At 40.7% G+C, this 21,688-nt stretch overlaps 1 protein-coding gene across 4 annotated transcripts in view; it reads left to right on the top strand.

The window, feature by feature from the left end:
- Nucleotides 1-956: 956 nt before the first annotated feature.
- Nucleotides 957-21,688, top strand: part of frmd5a (FERM domain containing 5a) — a 64,842-nt gene continuing 44,110 nt past the window's right edge. For 3 of the 4 annotated variants that reach the window (XM_032523418.1, XM_032523419.1, XM_032523421.1), the window contains exon 1: nt 958-1,358. In XM_032523418.1, coding sequence (XP_032379309.1) covers nt 1,257-1,358 — 102 coding nt within the window. In that variant the 5' untranslated portion in view covers nt 958-1,256. Of the gene's footprint in view, nt 1,359-21,688 lie in introns of all 4 variants that reach the window. The other variant, XM_032523420.1, reaches the window with a different exon arrangement.

Genomic DNA, 21,688 nt, shown 5'->3' on the forward strand with positions numbered 1-21,688 from the left:
GCCAATCGGTAAGAAGTGGGTTACAGTTTTGGATTTTAGAATCTAATTTTACAATTTTCCCAACGCTGAGACACAATTATACCCTTTTGTGGGTGAAATGTGCTATGCAACATATCATATGCTGTAATACAGACCTTTGAATTGTATGCAAAAATAAATAACGGTCTCCCATTGAATATTTGGTCAACTCTGTTATGTGAGTAATAAGTGGAACTTGAATAATAATAAAATTACACCGCTGTTGATTTTATCTGGAGATCCTCCATCACTTCAGAAACCCCAGAGCGTCCTCACATCAAACCGGGTAGGGCACTGATGGCCGTTTAAAACGCACTAACAATGACTGGTCTGCAGGTGGCAGAATAATTCAACATTCACCCAATAAATAATCTAGGAAAAGGTATGTAAAAAAAATGCCTTTTCCCAATAGAATGTATGCTTACCTTTCCCCTTTTTAGGATGGCTTAGACAAAATACAACCCCATTAGTGCTTTGACAATTTAGGCCAATGACTTTTGGTCAGTCTGGTACGGCTTTGGGTTTAAAGCCAATACCACATTACATTGTTTTCTATTTAGGTGTTGATTCAAGAGCTTCTTGCAGCATTTGCTAAGGGGATATTATGTATTCAGGCTTAGTCACACTCATAATTAGTCGTAAATATCTCTGGATTGAATACATTTTACCATCACAGCTTTTGTTTAAAATGGGGTAGGCCTAAGGGGTAAAGACATTGCAGTCATCCCCTAGCCTAGTTGCAAACAAAAATGACAATATCCTATTCAATCTGTGAAGGATATTTAAAAAAAGAAAGAAACCAATTTGAATATTTTCTGGACCTAGGCTGGCTAGCTGTGTGTCGGGGCAAATTGCGGTGTGAGAAAAACAAATCAGCGCAGAGAAAACGCCACACACTCCCGTTGGTTCTTTACGACGTCACTTTTCATTGGGACCCGCCCACTTGCTCAAGTGGCAGCGGTGAATGGTGAGAGATAATCCTCGGCTCTACCACAGGCACACAACGGGGCTGAGCTGTCTCTGGATCTGGATGCGGGCATCCTTGGATTCTGCTCTTAGCAAGGGCCCGCTGCACGAAAACTTAACGGGACAACAATGGTGCACGCCTCGGCGGCTAAATCCTTGGCTGCTGGTCGTTTAGCGGACCGGGGACTGTGGTCAATGTGACATTCACTAGCACGCTGGTGTTGAGTTTATTGTTCTGGTCCTAGACGCTGAGCAGCGATTCTTCTGAGAAGATGTTGAGCCGATTCATGAGTGGCAGCATCAGGAATCTTGAGCGGGAATACAGCTGTACCGTCAGACTGCTGGATGATACGGAATATACGTGCACCATTCAGGTTAGTCACCTGTCGACCACATATTCACTCCGCAGAGCTCTGAATAGCGATGCAAATGTGTCTGACTTGGCAGACAGGAAAAAGCGACTGTTTGAGCAGAGGGACAGCCCGGTGTCTACCAATAGACAACAATAGACCCTAAATAGGATTATGTAGAGTTTTGCCATTTTAAGTAACACAAGGCTGATGTATTTCCTTCAAGTCTCCTACCCTACTATTGACAGGATATATGAGTGAATTTAGTGGCAGGCTTTCAGGGAGCTTTGTAGGACGGACAGTTCCCTCAAGCTCACGTTGATGGGGTGTCAAAAGCATACACTCTGAAATCCATGACAGAAAGGGCGTTTTGGACAGGATTGTTTTTCTTATGTGTCAGTTTGTCTCTTTGCTTGAGGTTGCTTGCTGGAATATTGCTTGTTGGTACTAATTATTATCATTTAGTGTTGTTGCTCATGCAGTTTCCCTTGGACCTCTGACATCAATAATGCACATATAGGGTATCCCGTTGCTGCTTTGGGCAACATGCCTACTAAGTTACATTATGTGGCTCTTGCAGATCCACACATGTGATGGTGATGCAGGATTGCATGTTGTCATTAAATGACCACAGCATACCTATGTGCATGAATAACATTTTCTTTTTTATGAAAATGGTCATTTAACACAGTGGAAAACAAACAGCTAAAATTGACAATATCAGCTTAGACATCTTGCTTGTATAGATGAAAACAAGCCCTAATATTAACATGTATTTCTCTGCCTTTGATCTCACTTCTACAAGCACTGCTTTGATGATTGTGCAGTTTTATGTTCATGCTGATTTCATAAAAAGTAGGTGAGGGGGGGCCTGTCACATCAATTACAACACAAATCCGTTCTCTTTGTATATGCTGTGCAGTTGTAGTAAAGGGGTGTAAGTAAATCCTTAGAGAATTCTCTGAGTAGTCAGCAACATGTAGGCTACGCGTTGAAGCCACCCCAAGACATATCAGGGAAACATTTAACCTGTGATGTTAAAGAATAAAACATTAATAAGACATGCATGATTCTTGTCACTTTGATATCTTTGTTATCAGCAGGAGGCTGTACGACAATCGCTCCACTTTACTCCTCTGAGCAGTTGCTGTAGGATCGTGACTGTGTGCCCAGGTTGTAAACAGACCTGCATGTTTGCTTAGAGAGCTGACCAGAGATGGACCTGGGCCAGGTTGACTGGGAAGCCACAAGCCAGCAGGTGTGCTGTTTGCAGCAGTCGTGTGGTCTGGTTGGCTGACGTCAGCAGGCTGGAAGAAGGGGAGTGTAGGGAAAGAAGAGAATGCTCCAGCTCTGTTGTGACTGTCTGGCATCCTGACTATCTTTGTGTCTAACCCGGCCATGGGAGGGAGCAGGCTAACCCACATGACTAGCCCCACCGCTAGAGTGTATTCCTCATTTAGTTTGAATTTTGCCCTTCCTTCCCTCCAGGCTTCTGGCCTGCCAAAAACCAAAATCACCCAGGATACCTAGACTAGGGAATGCAAAGTAAGAGGCATAACTGGGTCATATAGGATGGTTAGTGATCTCTCTCTACCTCTCATTGTTTTTCTGTTGATCCATCTTTCTCTTTTTCATCTTCCTATCCTGTGTTCAATGTGCTGGTAATTTATTCCCAGTAGACCTGTTTCCATTACTCTCTGATTGTTTCCCTGAACTGTTTAATGGCTCCAAATTCAGATTTACCTCTGACTTACATTAGTCTCCTTTCTTTGTTTGACATTAAATCAGTTATCAACTTCCTCAATGACAGGAACATCCCCATGGCATCTACATTTTTAAAGCTACCTTTGGCAGAAACGTCTCAATCTAAACTATGACAAACAAAATATGCATTGAGGTGTTTCAAAAGAGGCAGCACATGTGTGTATCTTTTTAAATCAGTGGCAGCTGTAATGCATGAACTTAAGTTTAGCTTTAATGCATTATGGATGTTTTGGCTGTGTGTGGATGAGGAAAAAGTGAGCACTCGTCATTTCACAGCCCTTTAGATTTAGCTCTCATCTAGTCGCAGGTTGATGGAAGTGCCTGAAAAGTCAGTTTTGCCCTCAAGCCTCTTCTGCTCCGATTTTAATGCAATGTTGCACCAGAGTCAGAATTCAGAAGTGGCTCACATTTGTGTCATGTCTGAATATAGGATAAATCACATGATGAAAATACCACATTGTTAATCAAAGACAAGACCAAGTGGATTCACTCACTATAAATGCATTTGTTTGTGGGTCTGCTCCTTAAGCAAAACTCAAAAACTGTTCTAATTTAGTTCATATCAGATGCAATATTGAATGAATCTGAGACACCTAAACGCAGGTTGTTTATTCCCAGTTTGCCTTTAAAGTTCTGTCAGTCAGTTTTTGCATATAAAAAAGCCCCAAATATGCCTTGTATACAAATATGTCAATTGCCAGTATTTCACTGGTGGTGATGCTTTGGTGGAAGAGCACATTGCCATTTGTGAGCAGCAGCAGAGAACAAAGCAGATTTAAAATAGCATAACAGCTGTAAACCTCCACGTGCATAACAGCGGCATGAATGTACTAAAGGCAGAGAGAGAATCATATTTAAATAGAGGCAGCAGCAGGGTGATAGGCTTACAATGTTGGTGTGTCGCTGAACTATTGGATGGATGAGATCAGCTAATGTGAGCAGCTGATAAGATAATCGACAGCCTGGACAGGACAGCAAGGAACAATGAAGAAGCATACTGTATGTGTAAGGATTGATTGCTGATGTGAGAGAAATGCAGAAGGTCTAAGCATGCAATAGTATAGTCTTCCTGACTGAACTTATGCTACAGCTTTGTTTCTTCAAATGCTTATAAAAAAAAAAACATGATCATAGAAGACGTATCGTATTTATTTTGTTTTCAATTAGTGCAAATCTGTTATGCATTCCAAACACCTCCAGTATTTTCTTCGTTGTGCTTCTAATAATTACATATTTATTAAGTGGCTGTTGGCCCACTCTATTCCAGATACAGAGTTAATTATAGCTTACACCCTGTGAAACCTGTGATTTCCCTTGGTTTTCTAACAACTATTTTGTATAAGGAAACCACAACCACCAGCTTTCATGTCACTAATCAACCCAAAAGGAAGAATGTAAAAAAATGGGGTGTGTTTTGAAGATTTTACTAACATATTAAAAAAGAGACTGCTGTGACCAAAATCAGTGCTGATGAAGTCCTCCTGAGGTCAGCTGACATCTTGGTGGGAAGAGTGCCGGGGGATGGGGTCTGTGTGTGTATTGTGGGGTGCCAGGGTCTCAGCTGTTGCTACGGTGACTCCACAGTTACCCTAACAAAATGTGAGCTCACTCACTGGTCAGGATTTCCCTTCCAAAAGCCCTGACAAAGACTCAACCGTTTGCGGTCACAGGAAGGTCATTTATTTTCCTAATGCCATTGGAGGGCAGTGGTGGTGAGGTGACCAATGCCATGCCCCTTCAGAGATCCCTGGTGACTGCAGGTCTTTGCTGACTTTACACTGTCGGGACCTTCAGAAGTATTCTGCGCCAGCTCTATAGGCATACATTATGTCAGCCAGGGTCCGAAAACTGCATAAGTTCTGTGTGTTCCTGTGTGCAAGTGTGTGTGTGTTCAGAGCTCACGGCGGCTGACACACTGTTGCTATGCTTTATATGAATGAATAAAATGTGTGCTAGGTCTGAATGTTTTATGAGGAGTAACCTCAGGAGAACGTCACTTGTGTTTACCAGCATCACTGCACACCAGCCTCACGATTGGCTGAACCTGTGGCGCATGGCTGGTTGCGATTAAGGATTACATCACTGTAACGTCTATCCTATCTACACAGCAGAGCAGGGCAGGACAGCCCCAGCATGCAGTTCTCTCCAATCTGTCTCATGGGGAATTGACATTTTACAGTTTTACTTTATCAGTCACGTCTTGTTGATAACGAAAGGGCTGGTGCATCGTGTCAAGGTTGCAAAGGGCTGCTTCTCTGTTGGTGCCTTTGGATGTGGTCCTTAATCTTCACCCTCATTGCTGTCTCACACACAGAGCTCTGAATGCCAGCGGGGTATTACTGGCAAATTAAGCTTTGCCTGACCTGCATTAGCTTACTGGAATTCATAAAAGAGCCAAGATGAAGATGAGATGCCAAATGTCTTTTTGGCTTTGCACTCATGAAAACACAAGCTCACAACATTAGAACTTTCCTCAATTTGTCGCACCGCATTGTATCAAGATGCTGAGGCCACTAAACCTCTTTGGGTTTGTTTTACCAAATGGCCCTCTCATATTTCCCAGTGTCTCTTTTTGTATCGGTGTATGTGGCATGGATGGAGAGCAGGCCGCAGTCTGTCAGTGTGTTGATAGCATTCTACTGAGCCCTCCATTGTGCTGTCTGGGATGTATTGTGTGACACAGAGGGGCCTGTGGTTATGCTCCACCTTGAAGCATGAATATGAAACCTTTTACCAGAGCAATATATTCCTGTTGGGACGTGTCTACTAATAAGAAGGGGACAAGAGCAGAGCAGTGCTCTACTATCAGGCCAAGGTTCACTTTAACAGGCGTTAGCCTGGAGCCATATTAATGCAAACAGATTGCAAAACTGTTGGTGATATTTATATACCTCACTGGCCTCATAAATGAGTTAACACAGTGTAGTGCAACTCTTGATGGTGATTCAAAAGAGAGAGCCTTGGATAGCTTAACTCATTTACAGTAAAAGGAGAAAAACAGTGTTGAGTTAAGCTTTGATCAATTACAGGTAATAAAGGGTGTTTGTAATCTGCAGTTATGCTGAACAGGAGTGATGCACAGCCTCATGCTAGAGAATCGGATAGGAGCTGTCTTCAAACGTCACCCTCAAACGTTTGTGAGCATAGTTTGGTATCTATCAGGATTTTAATTGCAGTGTTATATCAGGCACAGCATTTACTCTAGCAGGACAACAACAATTGATATTAGGTTATGTTTTATAATAAGACACAATTTGGTGCGGAGCATGGTGTAACAGCCCTGAAGTTCTTGTAATGGAACCATAGCATGCCCAAATCGCAGCTTTGCAGACAGATGCTAATGCAGGGAGCAAAACATATCAGTTGTGATTAGGGCTGGAATGATACACCCAGGGTTCGGTTCGTATCACAATTTTTGACCCACAATTTGATACAAACCTCAATTCTTTTTTTTCAGTAAACGTAAAAAAAGAATTTTCTGCCACATGGGATTTTTTTTTCCTTGATTACATCCCACTTTGCAACATCCCACCTTTTGCTTTTAGCCTTCTTTACAGTTAGCTAAACTTACCAGTCTAAACAGGGATAAGGCACCAAAAGGACTGATACTGATAGAAATTTAAAGATGTGGCAGCATTGGATCTGGACGGGAAGTATAACTCTGGGAGTTGGAAAGGGTGTGTCGCGATTCTGCCTTCTCACTCCGCAACACAGGTTTGTTGAGCTGAGTATCTTGATTTCGGTTTTATTTTCCATATCGTTACACCCCTAGTTGTGATATAATTGATATATTTTTCCTGCTGTATAACAGCATATTTTTTCTGTGTACTGTGTTCCTTCAAAAACCTTTTATAGACAAAAGTCCCAGTGCTGCTATAGTCAGTCTTTACTTTTTGTCCACTCCTTTCTACTTTGTCCTCGTTGCTTTGGTCCTGTTTGTCTTCGGTCACGGGGCCCTCTGCTGTATAAGAGAATCCAGTCTTTGTCTCGCTCTGTACTTCGAGGTCCTGTGCCTCTGCAGACTAATGAGGAAAAACAGGCATACGCTTCTACTACCACACTTGCAGTGAAAAACAGCAGAAGAGCACTTTTTGTTGACATTGTTGCACAACAGCAGGGTAAACATTTAGTGATTTGTATGCATTTAAATTCCATTCTATTATAAGCTATGTGGGGTCACAGAGCATGCATATATTTTGTCTCTGTCAGTCCAACAATGTCGTTACTTTTGAATAATCCTTGGTCCTGCTCTACTACACAAAAGTTGCTTTGTGATGGAAATTGATAATAATGGTGGTGTCATCAGCTCTCAGGACAGGTGCTGAGCTGAAATCAGATGTGTTCTGACAGCCGTGACACTCTGTTGGCCAACAGAGCAGCGAAAGTCACAGAAGTGCTGCTAGAGAGTGGGGTAGAGAGATTAATTTAATCTTCAACTCTCAGTTCAGTCTTCATTTCATCACTTAAGTTTGATGTGCTACAAGGGAGAATCTTTTAAGAAGAAAAAAAGTGAGCTGTTTTTATGAAGCATGTTCCTCCTTTTTTCCCTTTGGCCTCCTGCTATTTCTCTCTTTTATCCTGCTCCATGGGTCACCTCTTTCTCTCCGTCTGTACCAATCAGGCTTGTGGTTCTGCTGCACACAGCCTCACTGCAGGTTTTTTTTTTAGCTAATGTTTGCCGTCCCTCCAGTCCGTCTTCCAGCTCCCTTTTTCCTCCGTCCATGCCTCAGTGTCTCGTGTCTTCTTTGTCTCTTCAGCAGATTAACCTACTCAACGTGCTCTGTGAGATCTTGCCTCTGTAATGCTTTCAGTGTGGCCATTGCTGTTCAAGGAACAGATGATTTTAGCAATTTTTTTGTTTGTATGTCGGTATATCCGGTATAATACGTTTTAGAAGGCTTATTTCAAGGTTGACTGTGTTCATATACAAAGATTTGTGGTTCAGTTGATTTCAAGAAGGCAGCTCGGTTCATGGATCCTATGGGATTTCACTTCAGAAGATTGAGATATTACTTACAGTGTATTAATTTGAATGGAATGATGACATTGTGTTGGCTGGATAATGTCACACATAATATGTTCAGTATCAGGTAAGAAGATCCTTTAGCGAAGAGCTTTCAGGTCCTGCAGGCTTCATGTTAGGCAGTTTAACAGAATTACTGCTTGGTTGAGTATATTTTCAAATTATGTAAACAGAACTTAACCACTGTAAATTATAAGGGCTGGGTTTTAAAAGTTGATTTTACGATTCAAATCAATTTTCATTTGAATGGTCCAATATTATTTAAAAAAATCAGAATTGATCTCTGTCTGAATGAAACTGAATCTAAACAACATTGGTTACCAAACTATCCATACTGCTTGTTAGATGCTTAGAGTCATAATATGTGCATTTATTGTTGAACTGCTTAGTGGTCATGTATAATAAGTACAAAATTAATTACGTATAGCCTGAGTGTCACTGCGTTGATTCAAAAATTGCACTTTACGTAACTCCACCAGTTAGGGGGAACTGTTAAACAATTTAGAATATAATCTAAACATATTGGTTTGCAACCTGTAAATATCCCTAACTGAATGTTGTAATGAATGCCAAGGACATTGGCAATCAAATTGAACTTTGACCTGAATATAATTGGATGGCTAAAAATCAGTGACATTACCGAGGTCTAGTATATATAAGTACATAAATCTACAGATATACAGTATAGCCTCAGTTTCCACGTTGTATATTGTTTGGATTAAAAAAAAAGCAGTTACCGGTAACTCCACCATATAGTGAGCTGTATAAATAAAACATAAATATAAAGCATGCAAACATAGTTGAAAAGTTCAGCAACGGCTTAAATAGTACACATAAGTTCCATGTTTTGTAGAATATGATAATTGCTGCCACAGGCACCAGCTTCTGGCACCTAAGAAATTACTTTTGACACATAATATTAGTTTGCCAAGAGTAGGGCGATAAACAAAAAAAGCCCTTGGGAGAGGATATTCAAGTTAAAGCTTGATGCAGTTTGGATTTGCACAACCTGTCCACTGCAGCTGGAGAGGACAAGTGAAGTTTCCTTTCCTAAAGCTAAAGACCAGAATGTAAAACTACTGAGAGCTTGTGATTGCAGAACTTGAAAAATTGAAATATCTAATGCACTATTTGTCTGCCATAATGTGTATACCTCACTGCTTGGAACTCAGTGGGATTGTTTTTATTGCTGTGGCACAAACAAACAACAGCTGTGACTGAATGAATGTTGGAATATTTGAAAATGTTACATTTGAATTCTACAATGACATTGACAAAGAAATTGTATTCAATGTGGATCAGCCATGCCATGACACCCATTCTATTTTATTGGGTCATTAATACAATCCGGTGCATGAGATTGGTGCATCGGTGCCTACTGTAAACAGATGGTTTAACTTATCCAGGCGTCTGAACTAAAGGTAGTTAGAATCTGATATGAGCACTGAGAATTCTCGCTGGTTCTAAATTTTGATCGTTTTAACACCAGTACATGCTTAAAAAATAACAATGATAATACTCCCTAAAAAATAGGTAAAACAATAATATGTTTTACTACATATACAAAGGTTTTTTCTTGTTGCAACAGAAGCCAGCAGGTTGGTGCTGTTACCAGAAGGAAGCTGGTTGATCTTAAGCATCATAGTAAAAGTGCTCCCTAAGGAAAGCCATCTGCACTCTCACAAATGAGCGTCTAGCTCTAAGGGAACTCAAGATCCTGTGATCTTGGGACAGATGTGCCTAGGAGCCTGTGAGGAGGGCCACTTGAGCTGCACTGAGAGTACAAGGTCTGTTCTCTCTCAGCGGGTCTCACTCCTACTCTTCTTTATGGTCTTTTGTCTCTCTGTTCAGAAGAGTGGAAATACATAGCATCTCTCAGGTGTGCCACCGCACACAGTTGAACAAATCTGGTTATGAAAACAAGAAAGGCAGAGAACGGAGGAACTTGAAGAGAACCATGTGTATTGGTGCAAGAATATGTTGAGCCAAGGTGGGCTGGTTGTTTTTGGTAGTTAGAGTTGCAAAATCACCCTTTGAATGTTTAATTTATCTAAGTCTAATTTGCCACCCACTCCGAATAATTTCCCTTCAGAGAAAGAGTTGTTTTTTTCCGCTGTGTAGATAGATGACAGGCTAAGTTTTTTTTTATGAGAATCATTATTTGTGTGTTAGCATTATGGATGTATTATATAACTGGATACTGGATCACAAAATGGTGCCTATTCAATTCATTGGAGTTGCTCGCCTTTTTCCAGGTTTACTTCCATGATATGTGGCAGTAGTGTTTCCTCGCTGGCCCCGCCTGTGAGTTCTTGCTCTGCCCATTGACTTTTTAAGTTTTTAAATCGCTTTTCTCCGCTAGAGGGAAGTTTTCAATACAAAAAGTCCATGGATTAAACAATTCAGAATAGTGAGAATCACAACTGACTTTGTTTGCAGTTCGAAGTGCCCTGGCCGCAGTTTTACAGACGTCTCTTTGACAATAGTGGCCTATAGGAAAAAACCCTTTCTGGGTCGCAGAGGGATTTTTATTTTCCTGCAGTACCGCGGGTTGCCACTGGAAAACATTGGTGGAAAGGCTGAGCACTGTTCCTGGGGGCCGTTTAGCACTGTATGCTCACATTGCGTCTGTCTGTGTGTATAATCATTTACATGCCATATCATCCATCAGTCAATGTTTTATTCCATTTTAGAATCTAAAAAACTCTTGGGCAAACACCCATTGTAACACGTGTGTCTGTGCCTGCATATTACACTAACAGCTATTCATGCATGCAATCAGTCTCCTTTTCTTTTGTGTGTGTGTGTGTGTGTGTGTGTGTGTGTGTGTGTGTGTGTGTGTGTGTCAGCGCAGCAGTCAGAAGAGATGAGTGTCTCTGGAGAGGAGATAGATGAACACAAACACAGGAGACAAAGAGGCTGGCCATTGGAAATACACAACAAGCCACAGACACAAAGCCAGCTGTCCACTGCAGGTTCTGGGTCAATTCCATTTTTTTGTTGGATTAAAAACAGTAACAGTAGTGTTTGCCCATAAAATATTTTAAAATAACATTGTTTTTAATTAGTTAGTTAGTTTCAGAATTCCTCGCTCTCACGGAACCACATTACAAGAATAAATCATAGGTCATTTATACCTTCATATCATTACTTCTCTCAATTACTCCTGTGGAATGTCTTTCTGAGTCATCTGTTCAGTCTCTGATTATCTGGCCAACATGGAAACCAGCCAGGCCGGCCCTTACGGGCCAGAACAACCACTGCTTCTCACAAGATATTTCCCAGAGGTCTTTCTCTCTTAGCCACAATTGCTGCTCAAAATCAGTTAAGGAAAAACATTCTCATTATTCCTGGTTCATTAGGTTGTGTGTCTCCATATAATAGACAATAAGCCAAGATAAAGACTCCTCTCCTCTCCTCTCCTCTCCTCTCCTCTCCTCTCCTCTCCTCTCCTCTCCTCAGTGCTCTCTGTCTCCATTTTGCCTTGCCGACTTTAGTGGAGAGTGAGTACACAGCAGAGTAAATCAAAGGCATCTTTTCATTTGGTTCAGAAAATTCTATTTTGTGCCCTATAATGTTTCTAATTGTAAAAGTATAATTGTGCTGGATGTATTCCCACATCCAGCACAAGAAAACCATTGGAAACACATTAGGAACAGTTTAAGTGCTAAACAACTGCATTGCTGTCTCAAAGGAAATGGGTTTTCAGGCTAAGTGACACAGGTTTAGGATATAACAGTTGTGCATATGTTTTTCACCGTGATTGTCTCTCTGGTGGTGTATGTGTCATGACTGACTGAATAGAGCATCTGATATCTTCTGAGCTATCGGATGCACTTTCCTGCTCTCTGTTATGTAAAACTATAGATGAGTTGTTGCTTTTGTGTCCTGTCTTGTACTTTGTCTATTTCAAACCAAATATCAAATTGAGAGCTCTCAGTGACTACAGTTTGATGCCTGCGTCTGTAAGATTACCCTTTGGAAGAATTGGATATTAAATAATGGTGCTTAAAAGTCATTATTTGCACAGTATTCATGGTTAGTGTACTTTAACAACCTAACAATATAATGCGCTCAAGTGTGAAAGTTAAATTCATGAAAGTTTATGAAAACATTTACAACTGACAACACGAGAGAATCTATAAAATCCTTTCAAAACTGTAGAAAAAAGTAAGTACAAAATCAAAACACCAGTATAACACCAATATCTTAAAAGTGTCAATTTTTATGGCATGTAAGACTTGCAAACCTGGCTACATTTTTGGCTACAAAATAACCCTTCAAGCAGTGGTATTCAATAAAGGAAATTTGTTGAAAATTTATTTTTCCTCATCTGCCGAATTTGTACAAAGAAAAGACCTCCGTAAATAATTTTTGCCTTTGGTTGCAGCTCTGGGTTTTCGTTTCTGAGTACACAGACAGAGGTGTACCATATGGCAGCAGAATAGCAATCTGGAGGGGATTGTTTCAACATTGGTGCTTCCCTCTTAATAAATGGTGTTCATGGAGCTCTCTACTGTCCCCAGGGAAGGAGACAGGTGCCACTGAAGGGAATAAAGGGCTGTTTGCACAGCTTCCCAGCACGTCAGTCTCTTTGGCTGCACATACAGTGCAAGAGGGGAGGAGCTGCTTTAGTAGATTCTACACACATCATCTCAGTTGTTTCTGTTTGCATAATATTTTGTAAATATATTGACGTAGATCAAATATTCAGCGTTGGTTCTCTTATATTGGGAGAATTGTTTCATCATTCGCAGTGGCTTGCCTGATATGCCAAAGGTGGTATGATCGTTATGAGGCAAAGCTGTAAATCTAAAACCGCAAATAGAACTTTTCCAATATCATAACAGTCCATGTATCATATGAGCTCTCCTAACTGGAATGCAATTAAGTCTAAATCAGTCCAATCAATACAAAGATCAATTAGGTATCCTGTGGGCTATGGGTATATTGATGATGCTGATCACAAAATAGTCCAGTTTGTGGTAAGCTTAGCTATTTTTAGCACAAGTCATTCCACAGTGCAGGTACAGAGAATAAACTCTACAGAGGAGTTGGCCTAGCCAAATGCGCCCACATGCTGCCTCAAGCACAATGCAAAGGTAATGAATCATGAACACATTCGGTGACTATCATTGTCTGATCTGTCCTTGCTCTGTGTACAAACACACTTAAAGATTCAGTGATATATCTTGGATTGATTGTGTTGCTCATACTGCGCTACAGTTGTATTGCCTTTCAATCCAAAGGAGTCTTAGAAGTTTACTACATTGAGTAATGTGTAGCTTCATTTATTATTTAATTAATTAAATTATTAAACACAATTGCCATGTTGACAGCACAAATGTGATGTGTGGGTGTAGTTTTTCTCAATAAGATTGTGGATAAAACATGTTTTTCTTAAAACAAGGTTGATTTCATACAGACTTCTAGCTCCTACAGGAGCAGAGACTTTTTGTTTCCCACCACCGTAGCTTGGGGTCAGTCTACCTTGGATGGTTTAGACATTATGGCTGATAATCTAAATCCTAATGGAGAAAGACTGTTGACCGGAAATTCTGATTACCTACTCCGTTTCCGGAAGCAGGAAGTGTGACATAGGCCTATTGGCTCTACACCTAACGTTAGCCTTTTTTACTAATTACTAGCTGTGTGTTTATCAGTTTTTTTGTACCGCAGGGATTTCTATCTTGAATGTAATTTAGTTGTGTAAGATGTGCGGCTAGTTTCTCTATCCACTTGCTTATTTGCAGCGTGTGTCTTTGTGTTTGTTTTTCAAATTGGTATGCGTGTCTCTATTTGCTTCTGTTTTTATTTATCTACAGTGTTGTTGATGTTTTCCTGGATACAATGCTTGTGTTGCTGTAATAGTGAATATGTTTTCTTAATTTGATGTAATCTTATAGCCAAGAAATCTAGACGCACCCTAGCCCTGCCAATGGTGAGTTCCCTGACCCAACATCTTGATGTGGGTCTGGCGTGTCAGGCTAGCATTCTTAATTAGCTTTTCTGCACTGTGTATCTACTGTATATTGAGAGCTACTAAAAATCGTGGTCAAATTCCTTATAATTTATTTGTTAACATGCTCGGCCAATAAAAATTACTCAAATTTTTTTCAAATGGTAATTGGTTTGCGCATTTAGCATTATGTGGTGCTGTAACATTGCCGTAAGAATATATTCTGGCTTGCAAAAACAAAGCAATACTGTCACCCCCAAGACATTATTGATATTAATATTACTGAGGTTGATCTACTCCTGGACATTTGGTTTATCTGTGTTGCTTGACTCAGTTTATTGCTCATATTTTCTCAGTGTGTGATTCAGCATAGAGACAAGTTACTCTCCCTCCCTACCAAATGGCTTTTTTTTGGCTGCAGGATCTTCATTGACAACTGCTCTCCGTCCCAACTTCTTTGGCTTTTACTAATGCCTCTTATACACTAGGCATTAACTTGCCTCTATAATTAATGAGGGTAGCTAACTGAAGAGTGGCAGCAGATCTTTATGGAAAGACCCCTGGAGTGCCCTTCAGGACATCCCATTACTCCCTCTCTGGTGGGAATAGATTGTTGTTGCTGGCATGGTAATGATGTAGTACGGTGGCAGTCATGGCTGAGGAGTGCTGCAGTCTGTAGGAGGTACAATCAAGCGAGATTAATCAAGAGATTCTATCCCTTCATTATATCCCTTCATTATATCCCTTCATTATAGCTACAAACGTAGTGTAATTGCTGTCAGTATTCTTCTTTTATAGCTGTTTAGTTTCTATCCCTCAATCGCCAGTCTCTTTTAGCTTATTCCTATCCATTCAATAGATAAGTCATAATCTGTGCACATCATTGCAAAGAAACCACATTGAAGCAGGTTTGACAGTCACCATTTCAGCCACCAGAGATGTGATGAAATTGGAAGATGATGTGGTACATCCTCTGTTATGTTGCATTAATTACATCATTGCCTCAGTCAGTCTCTCTCTTAAAGTTGCAAGGGGCGAAATAATAGATGAGTGCATATATAAATGATTTATTTTTTTACTGAATACTGGGGATGTTTCATATTCAGATATTACTATGTAAGGATATTGATAATGCTTACACTCTTACATTAATGAAACTAAATATGGGCCACTTCTACTTGACCAAAGCCAGTGTTGGTTATTGCTAATTTGGCAGAAATCAGGATATTGCCTCAGGTATTTCACTGGGTTTTGAACTCATATATTTGAACTGTTTTGCAGGAAATACGTCTTTGCCCTTCTGTGAATGGTGGAGTAATTACCACCCAGTTGTCAGGCCCTGTTTGCTCTGTGACATCTGGCCAGACTTTGCAGTCAATACTTCACTGCCCACTTTATTAACTACAAACATCACCTTGATTTGATTTATCGTTAAGACTCTTGTCTTTGAGTCAAAGCACACAGGATGAGACTTTTGGAGGATCAGCAGAATTTTCTTTTGCGGTTTGTTTGGCCTTACGTACAGCAAACTTTCTTACTCAAAACGTTCACATCTTGACTTGCCAATCATAGTTGTAACTAACAACATTAATTATTGCTGCATGCCATGCCAGGTGTGCCAGTGCCACTGAATTGTACATGCTTGCTCACTCGTATGGTTTACTGTTATACCAAATGGAACAGAATCATCATTACTGTTATACAGTTGTGGAGTGGGATGAGTTATTTTAAACATGCTTTTTCAGGTAGCAAAAGTCAGATTAATTTGTTGCATAAACAATGACTCACAATTTTTCCATGGCTTGAAACTCTCACAGTTTAATCCTCAGTACAACAGATTAACAACTTTGTTAGAAAATATCTGGTTCTGTAAAAAGTCGAAATTACCAGCATGTGCACATCAAAACTCATAGGGTAGAAGTTGAATACAACTATCAAGGTGCATCAAAAACATCCAATCACAGAATATAAAATTATATTACATGTGCAGGTGACGGCCAAACTTTGTGCTGTTGAGGAAACTGGTTTTACAATCTGCAGATTGAACCAGTTCACTTATAATTTCTGGGTCACAACTAACTATGAATATAACAACTATAGCAGCATCTTTGGTTTCCAACCACAACATCAAAGCATTTTGTATCCTCTACCACTCTGGTATGTCCTCTGACTGGCTTCTTTTCCATGGCAACGGTGGCCAAGGCTTATTGGTTTTTATAGTATTAAGAGCCGCCTGGCAAGCCATAATGACAAAGAAAACATTTTCTCAGAAACAAAGTTGAAATAATTGAAGCTGGTATTCGTAGAATAACATTCAGGGTTGTTACATTCTCTAAGAGAGTCACATGTTTCTATGTTAAATAATATTAAGGGCATTTCTTTAAGAAATGTTTGAAACGCGAATTGGGGAAAATAAGCTAGCCCTCCCACTTTGCAACTCTAATACTCTAACTACCGCCCAGTGGCTCTCACATCTCATGTGATGAAGGTGCTGGAGAGGCTGGTCTTGGCCTACCTGAGGCCGCAGGTGAGTTCTTCTCTGGACCCTCTACAGTTTGCCTACCAGCCTCGACTGGGAGTGGATGACGCTGTCATCTATCTTCTGCAGCGAGCTCATTTGCACCTGGATGGTGGTGGCGGCACTGTAAGAATCACATTTTTTGATTTCTCCAGTGCATTCAACACCATCCAGCCTCAGCTACTTGGTGAGAAGCTGCGGGTGATGGGTGTCGGTGCGTCCATAGTCTCCTGGATCACTGACTACCTGACAGATAGACCACAGTTCGTCCGCCTGGACCGTGTTCTGTCTGATGTGGTGGTGAGTGGGACGGGGGCCCCACAGGGGACTGTGCTGTCTCCTTTTCTGTTCACCTTATACACCTCAGACTTCCAGTACAACTCAGAGTCATGTCACCTACAGAAGTTTTCTGATGATCTGCAGTGTTGGGTGTATAAGGGATGGACAGAAGGGGGAGTACAGGGCACTGGTGGGTGACTTTGTGGAGTGGTCTGGTAAGAACCACCTGCTGCTGAACGTGGATAAGACCAGAGAGGTGGTGATTGACTTCAGGAGGAAGGGAATGGCTCCGCAGCCCCTATGCATTCTGGAAGTGACGTGGACATGGTGGAGGATTACAGATACCTGGGTGTCAACATCGACAGCAGGCTGAACTGGAAGGTCAACAGCACTGCTGTTTACAAGAAGGGGATGAGCAGACTCTATTTCCTGAGGAAGCTGAGATCCTTCAACGTGTGCAGCAGGATGTTGGAGACCTTCTACCAGTCTGTTGTGGCCAGTGCTCTGTTCTCCTCCGTCATCTGCTGGGGCAGCAGCATCGGAGCCAGCGATACAAACAGACTGAACAAACTGATCAGGAAGGCTGGCTCCGTGATCGGCTGCAAACAGGACACATTTGAAGCTGTGGTGGAGAGGAGGTCGATGAACAAACTGTTATCTATCATGGATAACCCTGACCACCCTCTCCACCCCACACTGGTCCAACAGAGGAGCAGCTTCTCAAAGAGGCTCCGACAGTTTAAATGCCGCACGGACCGCTACAGGAAATCATTCCTACCTCAGACAATAAAACTCTTCAACACGTCATCCCTGGGGGGTAGATGAGACTCTGAGACACACAATACTACACACAATACTACAATAAGGGCAACCGGCACGACTGGGTCATATTTACAAAAGCTGCACATTTTTGTTTTGTTTTTTCCCATCTTGTATATACTTAAATATTTGTTCTTACATTCTTATATTTTTATTCTTATATTTTGTTATTATAATTATAATTATTTCATGTATATTGTATGTATGTATATTTTGTGTGCTGCTGTAACACTGTAATTTCCCATTTTTTTGGGATCAATAAATATCTATCTATCTATCTATCTATCTATCTAATAGTTACACCTGTAATTTTCCTTTTATGACAAGTTCCATTAGACTCTCTGTTCATTGGCACAGCAAATGCTGAACAGTCAGTGTCAGTGGAGACTGGTGCACATCTTTGTTAATTGCTCAGGCTTTTTGCTGTAGCGCTATGATGTACATTACGTCGACATCATGGGTGAATAGGCCCCAATCAGACCGAGCACATTTTAGCACACTTTTGAAATAGTTTTCTAGAAGAGCAAAGTGTCTTACTCGTTGCTTTTGCGTTGCTGAGCACCTTATGTTTTTTTTGCCAGAGCAACCTGAATGCCTTGAGATGCAAATGGTCTGGTTGGGGCATCTTCAACAAGAAAGGCAGTGTGGTTTTGTGCAACCAATTTGCAACCTGCAAATGCGCTCTGTCTGAACGCAGTTTTAAACATTAGATGGAGCATCTAAACCGAGAAGTATATCCATTTCAGTAAAAGCTGCACAACCAGCACATAGCCTTTGCTTAAAAGGTATCCATCGCTTCTTACTTGCATGTCCATAATGCATGTGCATTAATCTCTTTCTCTGGCTCGGCCTGGCTGAATGCTGGTCCATTGACAGTTGGTGGCTTTTAGATAAATAAGATGTGATCATTTATTTGTAAGAGTCATTTTTTGACATGCAAAAATGGGATGATTATCTGACAAAGAGTCTTTCTGGACACAAGGCAGTCAGGTGAAACTGTAGTTCAGGACAGTAATTTATCAGTAATAGACACTGATGTAATACTTGATTTGCACACAGTTTCTGCTATTTGAACATAAAATGAAGACTTCTTCCTATCTACAGTACTGATTATTTTATACTAAGTGTCCTCAAAATACATACATTTACTCTACAACATGAGGTGTTCAACATAAGCATGTTTATTTGGCCCAATTAGAATAGGCACAGGCATTTTTTTGGCAGTAATATACATGCTGCACATTGTAGTTGTCCCTCAGGACAGTGCTTGGCATATTGCACTGCTCCACTTTTCTTCCTTGTGTAGCTACTCTACTCAACAGATAAATTAGTTTTTTGTTTTCCCTCATGAGTGACAGTAACTCTTCAAGCAATCACACACACACACACACACACACACACACACACACACACACACACACACACACACACACACACACCACACACACACACACATTTGTGCTGTCAAACAATTAAAATATTGAATTGCTATTTTTTAAATTGAAAACAACATTGGCATATAGCCTATCAAGTGTTCAATTTGACATTCCCATTCTTTCTTGGAGCAGTCATTCACACTTGGAGCAAATAATCTCTCACACAATGTAACACTGTCCATCAATAAAAGGGTGAAAAAAATACTTTGACGAAGGGGTGGAGAATTTGCTTCAGCTGTGTGCTTGGCCATCAAGTGGTATTTCAGACTGGACGTGCTGCGATGATAGCTCAATTCACAACGACAAAACACACAAATCAATTTGGTCTTGTCAATAGAACCATTTGGGAACTTCTAAAAAAGTTAACTTTCCATACACAATCTTATCGGCATCCATTTCGGCGTCTCGTGCTTGCCATCCACTCAAAACTTAACGTTACTACTCTTGGCCGGCTAGCAAGCCCAAAGAAGTGTTGCGTGCCTGTTGTTTTGTTTCCGGTCTAGCTAGATCCGGTGTGGTGTTGTAGTTTTTCTAACATTACTAGTTGTTGCAACAGCATGTGAAAAAAAACTACAAAGTTTGCTAGGCCAAAAAGAATGTTAATCTCGCAATAAAAAAATGTATGCTGTTAAAATGGGTTTGTGTTAACGCCGTTAATAACGTGTTGAACCGTCAATAATGTGTTTAACTGACAGCACAAATATATATACAGCCCTCTACTGTGTGAAACCAAAATACATAAGGTTGACAAGTGTGTTAACAAGACTACAGCACTTCACCAGTAAGCCAGGCATAGTATGAAATTGCGTCTCTGTAATGCAACCTCCCACAGGTTTCATCAAATTCCCAGGTAGATTTTTCAGAAGGTGAATCCTGAGTATATAAATTTGGACACCTACATAATAGGGAAGATGACAGATGCAAGGAAATGAAGGCCAATTCTAAAGGGCTTTGTAAATCTGCTGAGTGTGGGTGTTGAAGGTCATTTGTCAAGGTTATTGCCTGATGAGTCACGATGGAGAGGCAATGAGAGAAAGGGAGAGGGGGCACAGCAGATTGCCATACCAACAATAATAATACTATTTAAGCGCGGCCACAAATCCTTCAGTATGTCAACACTGGAGGAAGAATGATGAATGCCTTATTCCTTTTAGAGAATGGTCAGGAATGGTGGCAGAAACAAAGTTCTCAGAAAATTCAATATAAGGGGTATTGAAAGCTTATATTGTATTGCTATCTATATTTTTTTAAACTGTCCTTGGAAGTAGAAGGTTTTGAACACTCATACCCCATAATCATCTCAGAGTAGATGTTTTCCCTTGAGCAAGAATAGCACTAGCGAGAATAGCGAGATATTGTTGCATCTGTGCAGGTCTGATTCAGGTTTTCTTGCTGTTCCATATGCACTTCCTTCTGCACACATACCTTTTATGTGTAGATCACGAGCCACTCTGCAGTTTTATTTCTCTGTGGCTATGTTCTGATATCCAGTAGTGGATTATTTCTCTCAATCAAGATGGTTTATGTAACCACTAGCCTGAGAGGATTATAGAAAAACATTCCGCTTTTAGATTTTAGTCCAGTGAAACATTAAGATGCGGTCCTACTATACTTTCTGTTGTATGTTGCATGTGACTAATAATCCAGCTGGTGTGAAAATGTGGTGGGTTTAATGGTTCTAAGGCATCATTGGACATGTAAACATATCTTTAAATATTTAAGAAAGAAATATCAGGTATAAATAAAATGTTTCTTGATTTCCTGAGCAAAAAACCTTTAAAACTGCACCGTTTCAAAGGTGTTGACATTTTTAATTGATGTACAGCAGCTTCAACATGCACTTGTGTTGTAATTCATGTATCTTTGGTGTTTCTGAGTGTCAGCCACTGAAAAATTACATTTCTATGTCATTGGGATGCTGTAGCACCTCATCACCATGGCAACTGCTCATTTCGTCATTGCTCCCCAGGTGTGCTGTGTAATGTGCGCCCAAACGCTCTCTGCTCCCTGCTATGTCTCACCTCATGTTGCACTTCAACGCTTACCTCACACAACATTACACTGCCTTTCTCATGACAGCACTAGATGTTATTGCTATTATGATTTAATGATTATCCCTTGTTTACTCTAAGCTTTTCCTTATGTTTTCTCACCATTTCACCCAATTTGTGAGTCATCACTTAAGGTGGCATGCAAACTGGGTACCAGACCTGTTATTGCTGAGATTTTCTCTTCAACACGCTAATCAAACTGCTGTCTACCATTCTTGTATTTACAAATTCAGCATGCACACCACAGTCAGCAAAACAGCCCACAGATGAAAATCCGTTTGTTGTGGTACCATAATTAGTGCCTCAAGGGTGCAGCATTCTGCTAATCCAGTGCTGGTGCTCTAGTGGGCTCAGGGCTAGGAGAGTAGGACTGAATTCCAGTGGAGCAGATGGATGACGTGATCCGAGGGAGGCTGATCATTAAAAAGGTTGATTACATGGTGGTAATGAGATGAGCATTTTGGGCTCTCCTTGGGCAAGTTCTCCTTGGGCTTCTACAGCCGAA

This window comes from Etheostoma spectabile, chromosome 8 (assembly GCF_008692095.1).
Source record: "Etheostoma spectabile isolate EspeVRDwgs_2016 chromosome 8, UIUC_Espe_1.0, whole genome shotgun sequence".
NCBI classification, from domain to species: Eukaryota; Metazoa; Chordata; class Actinopteri; order Perciformes; family Percidae; genus Etheostoma; species Etheostoma spectabile.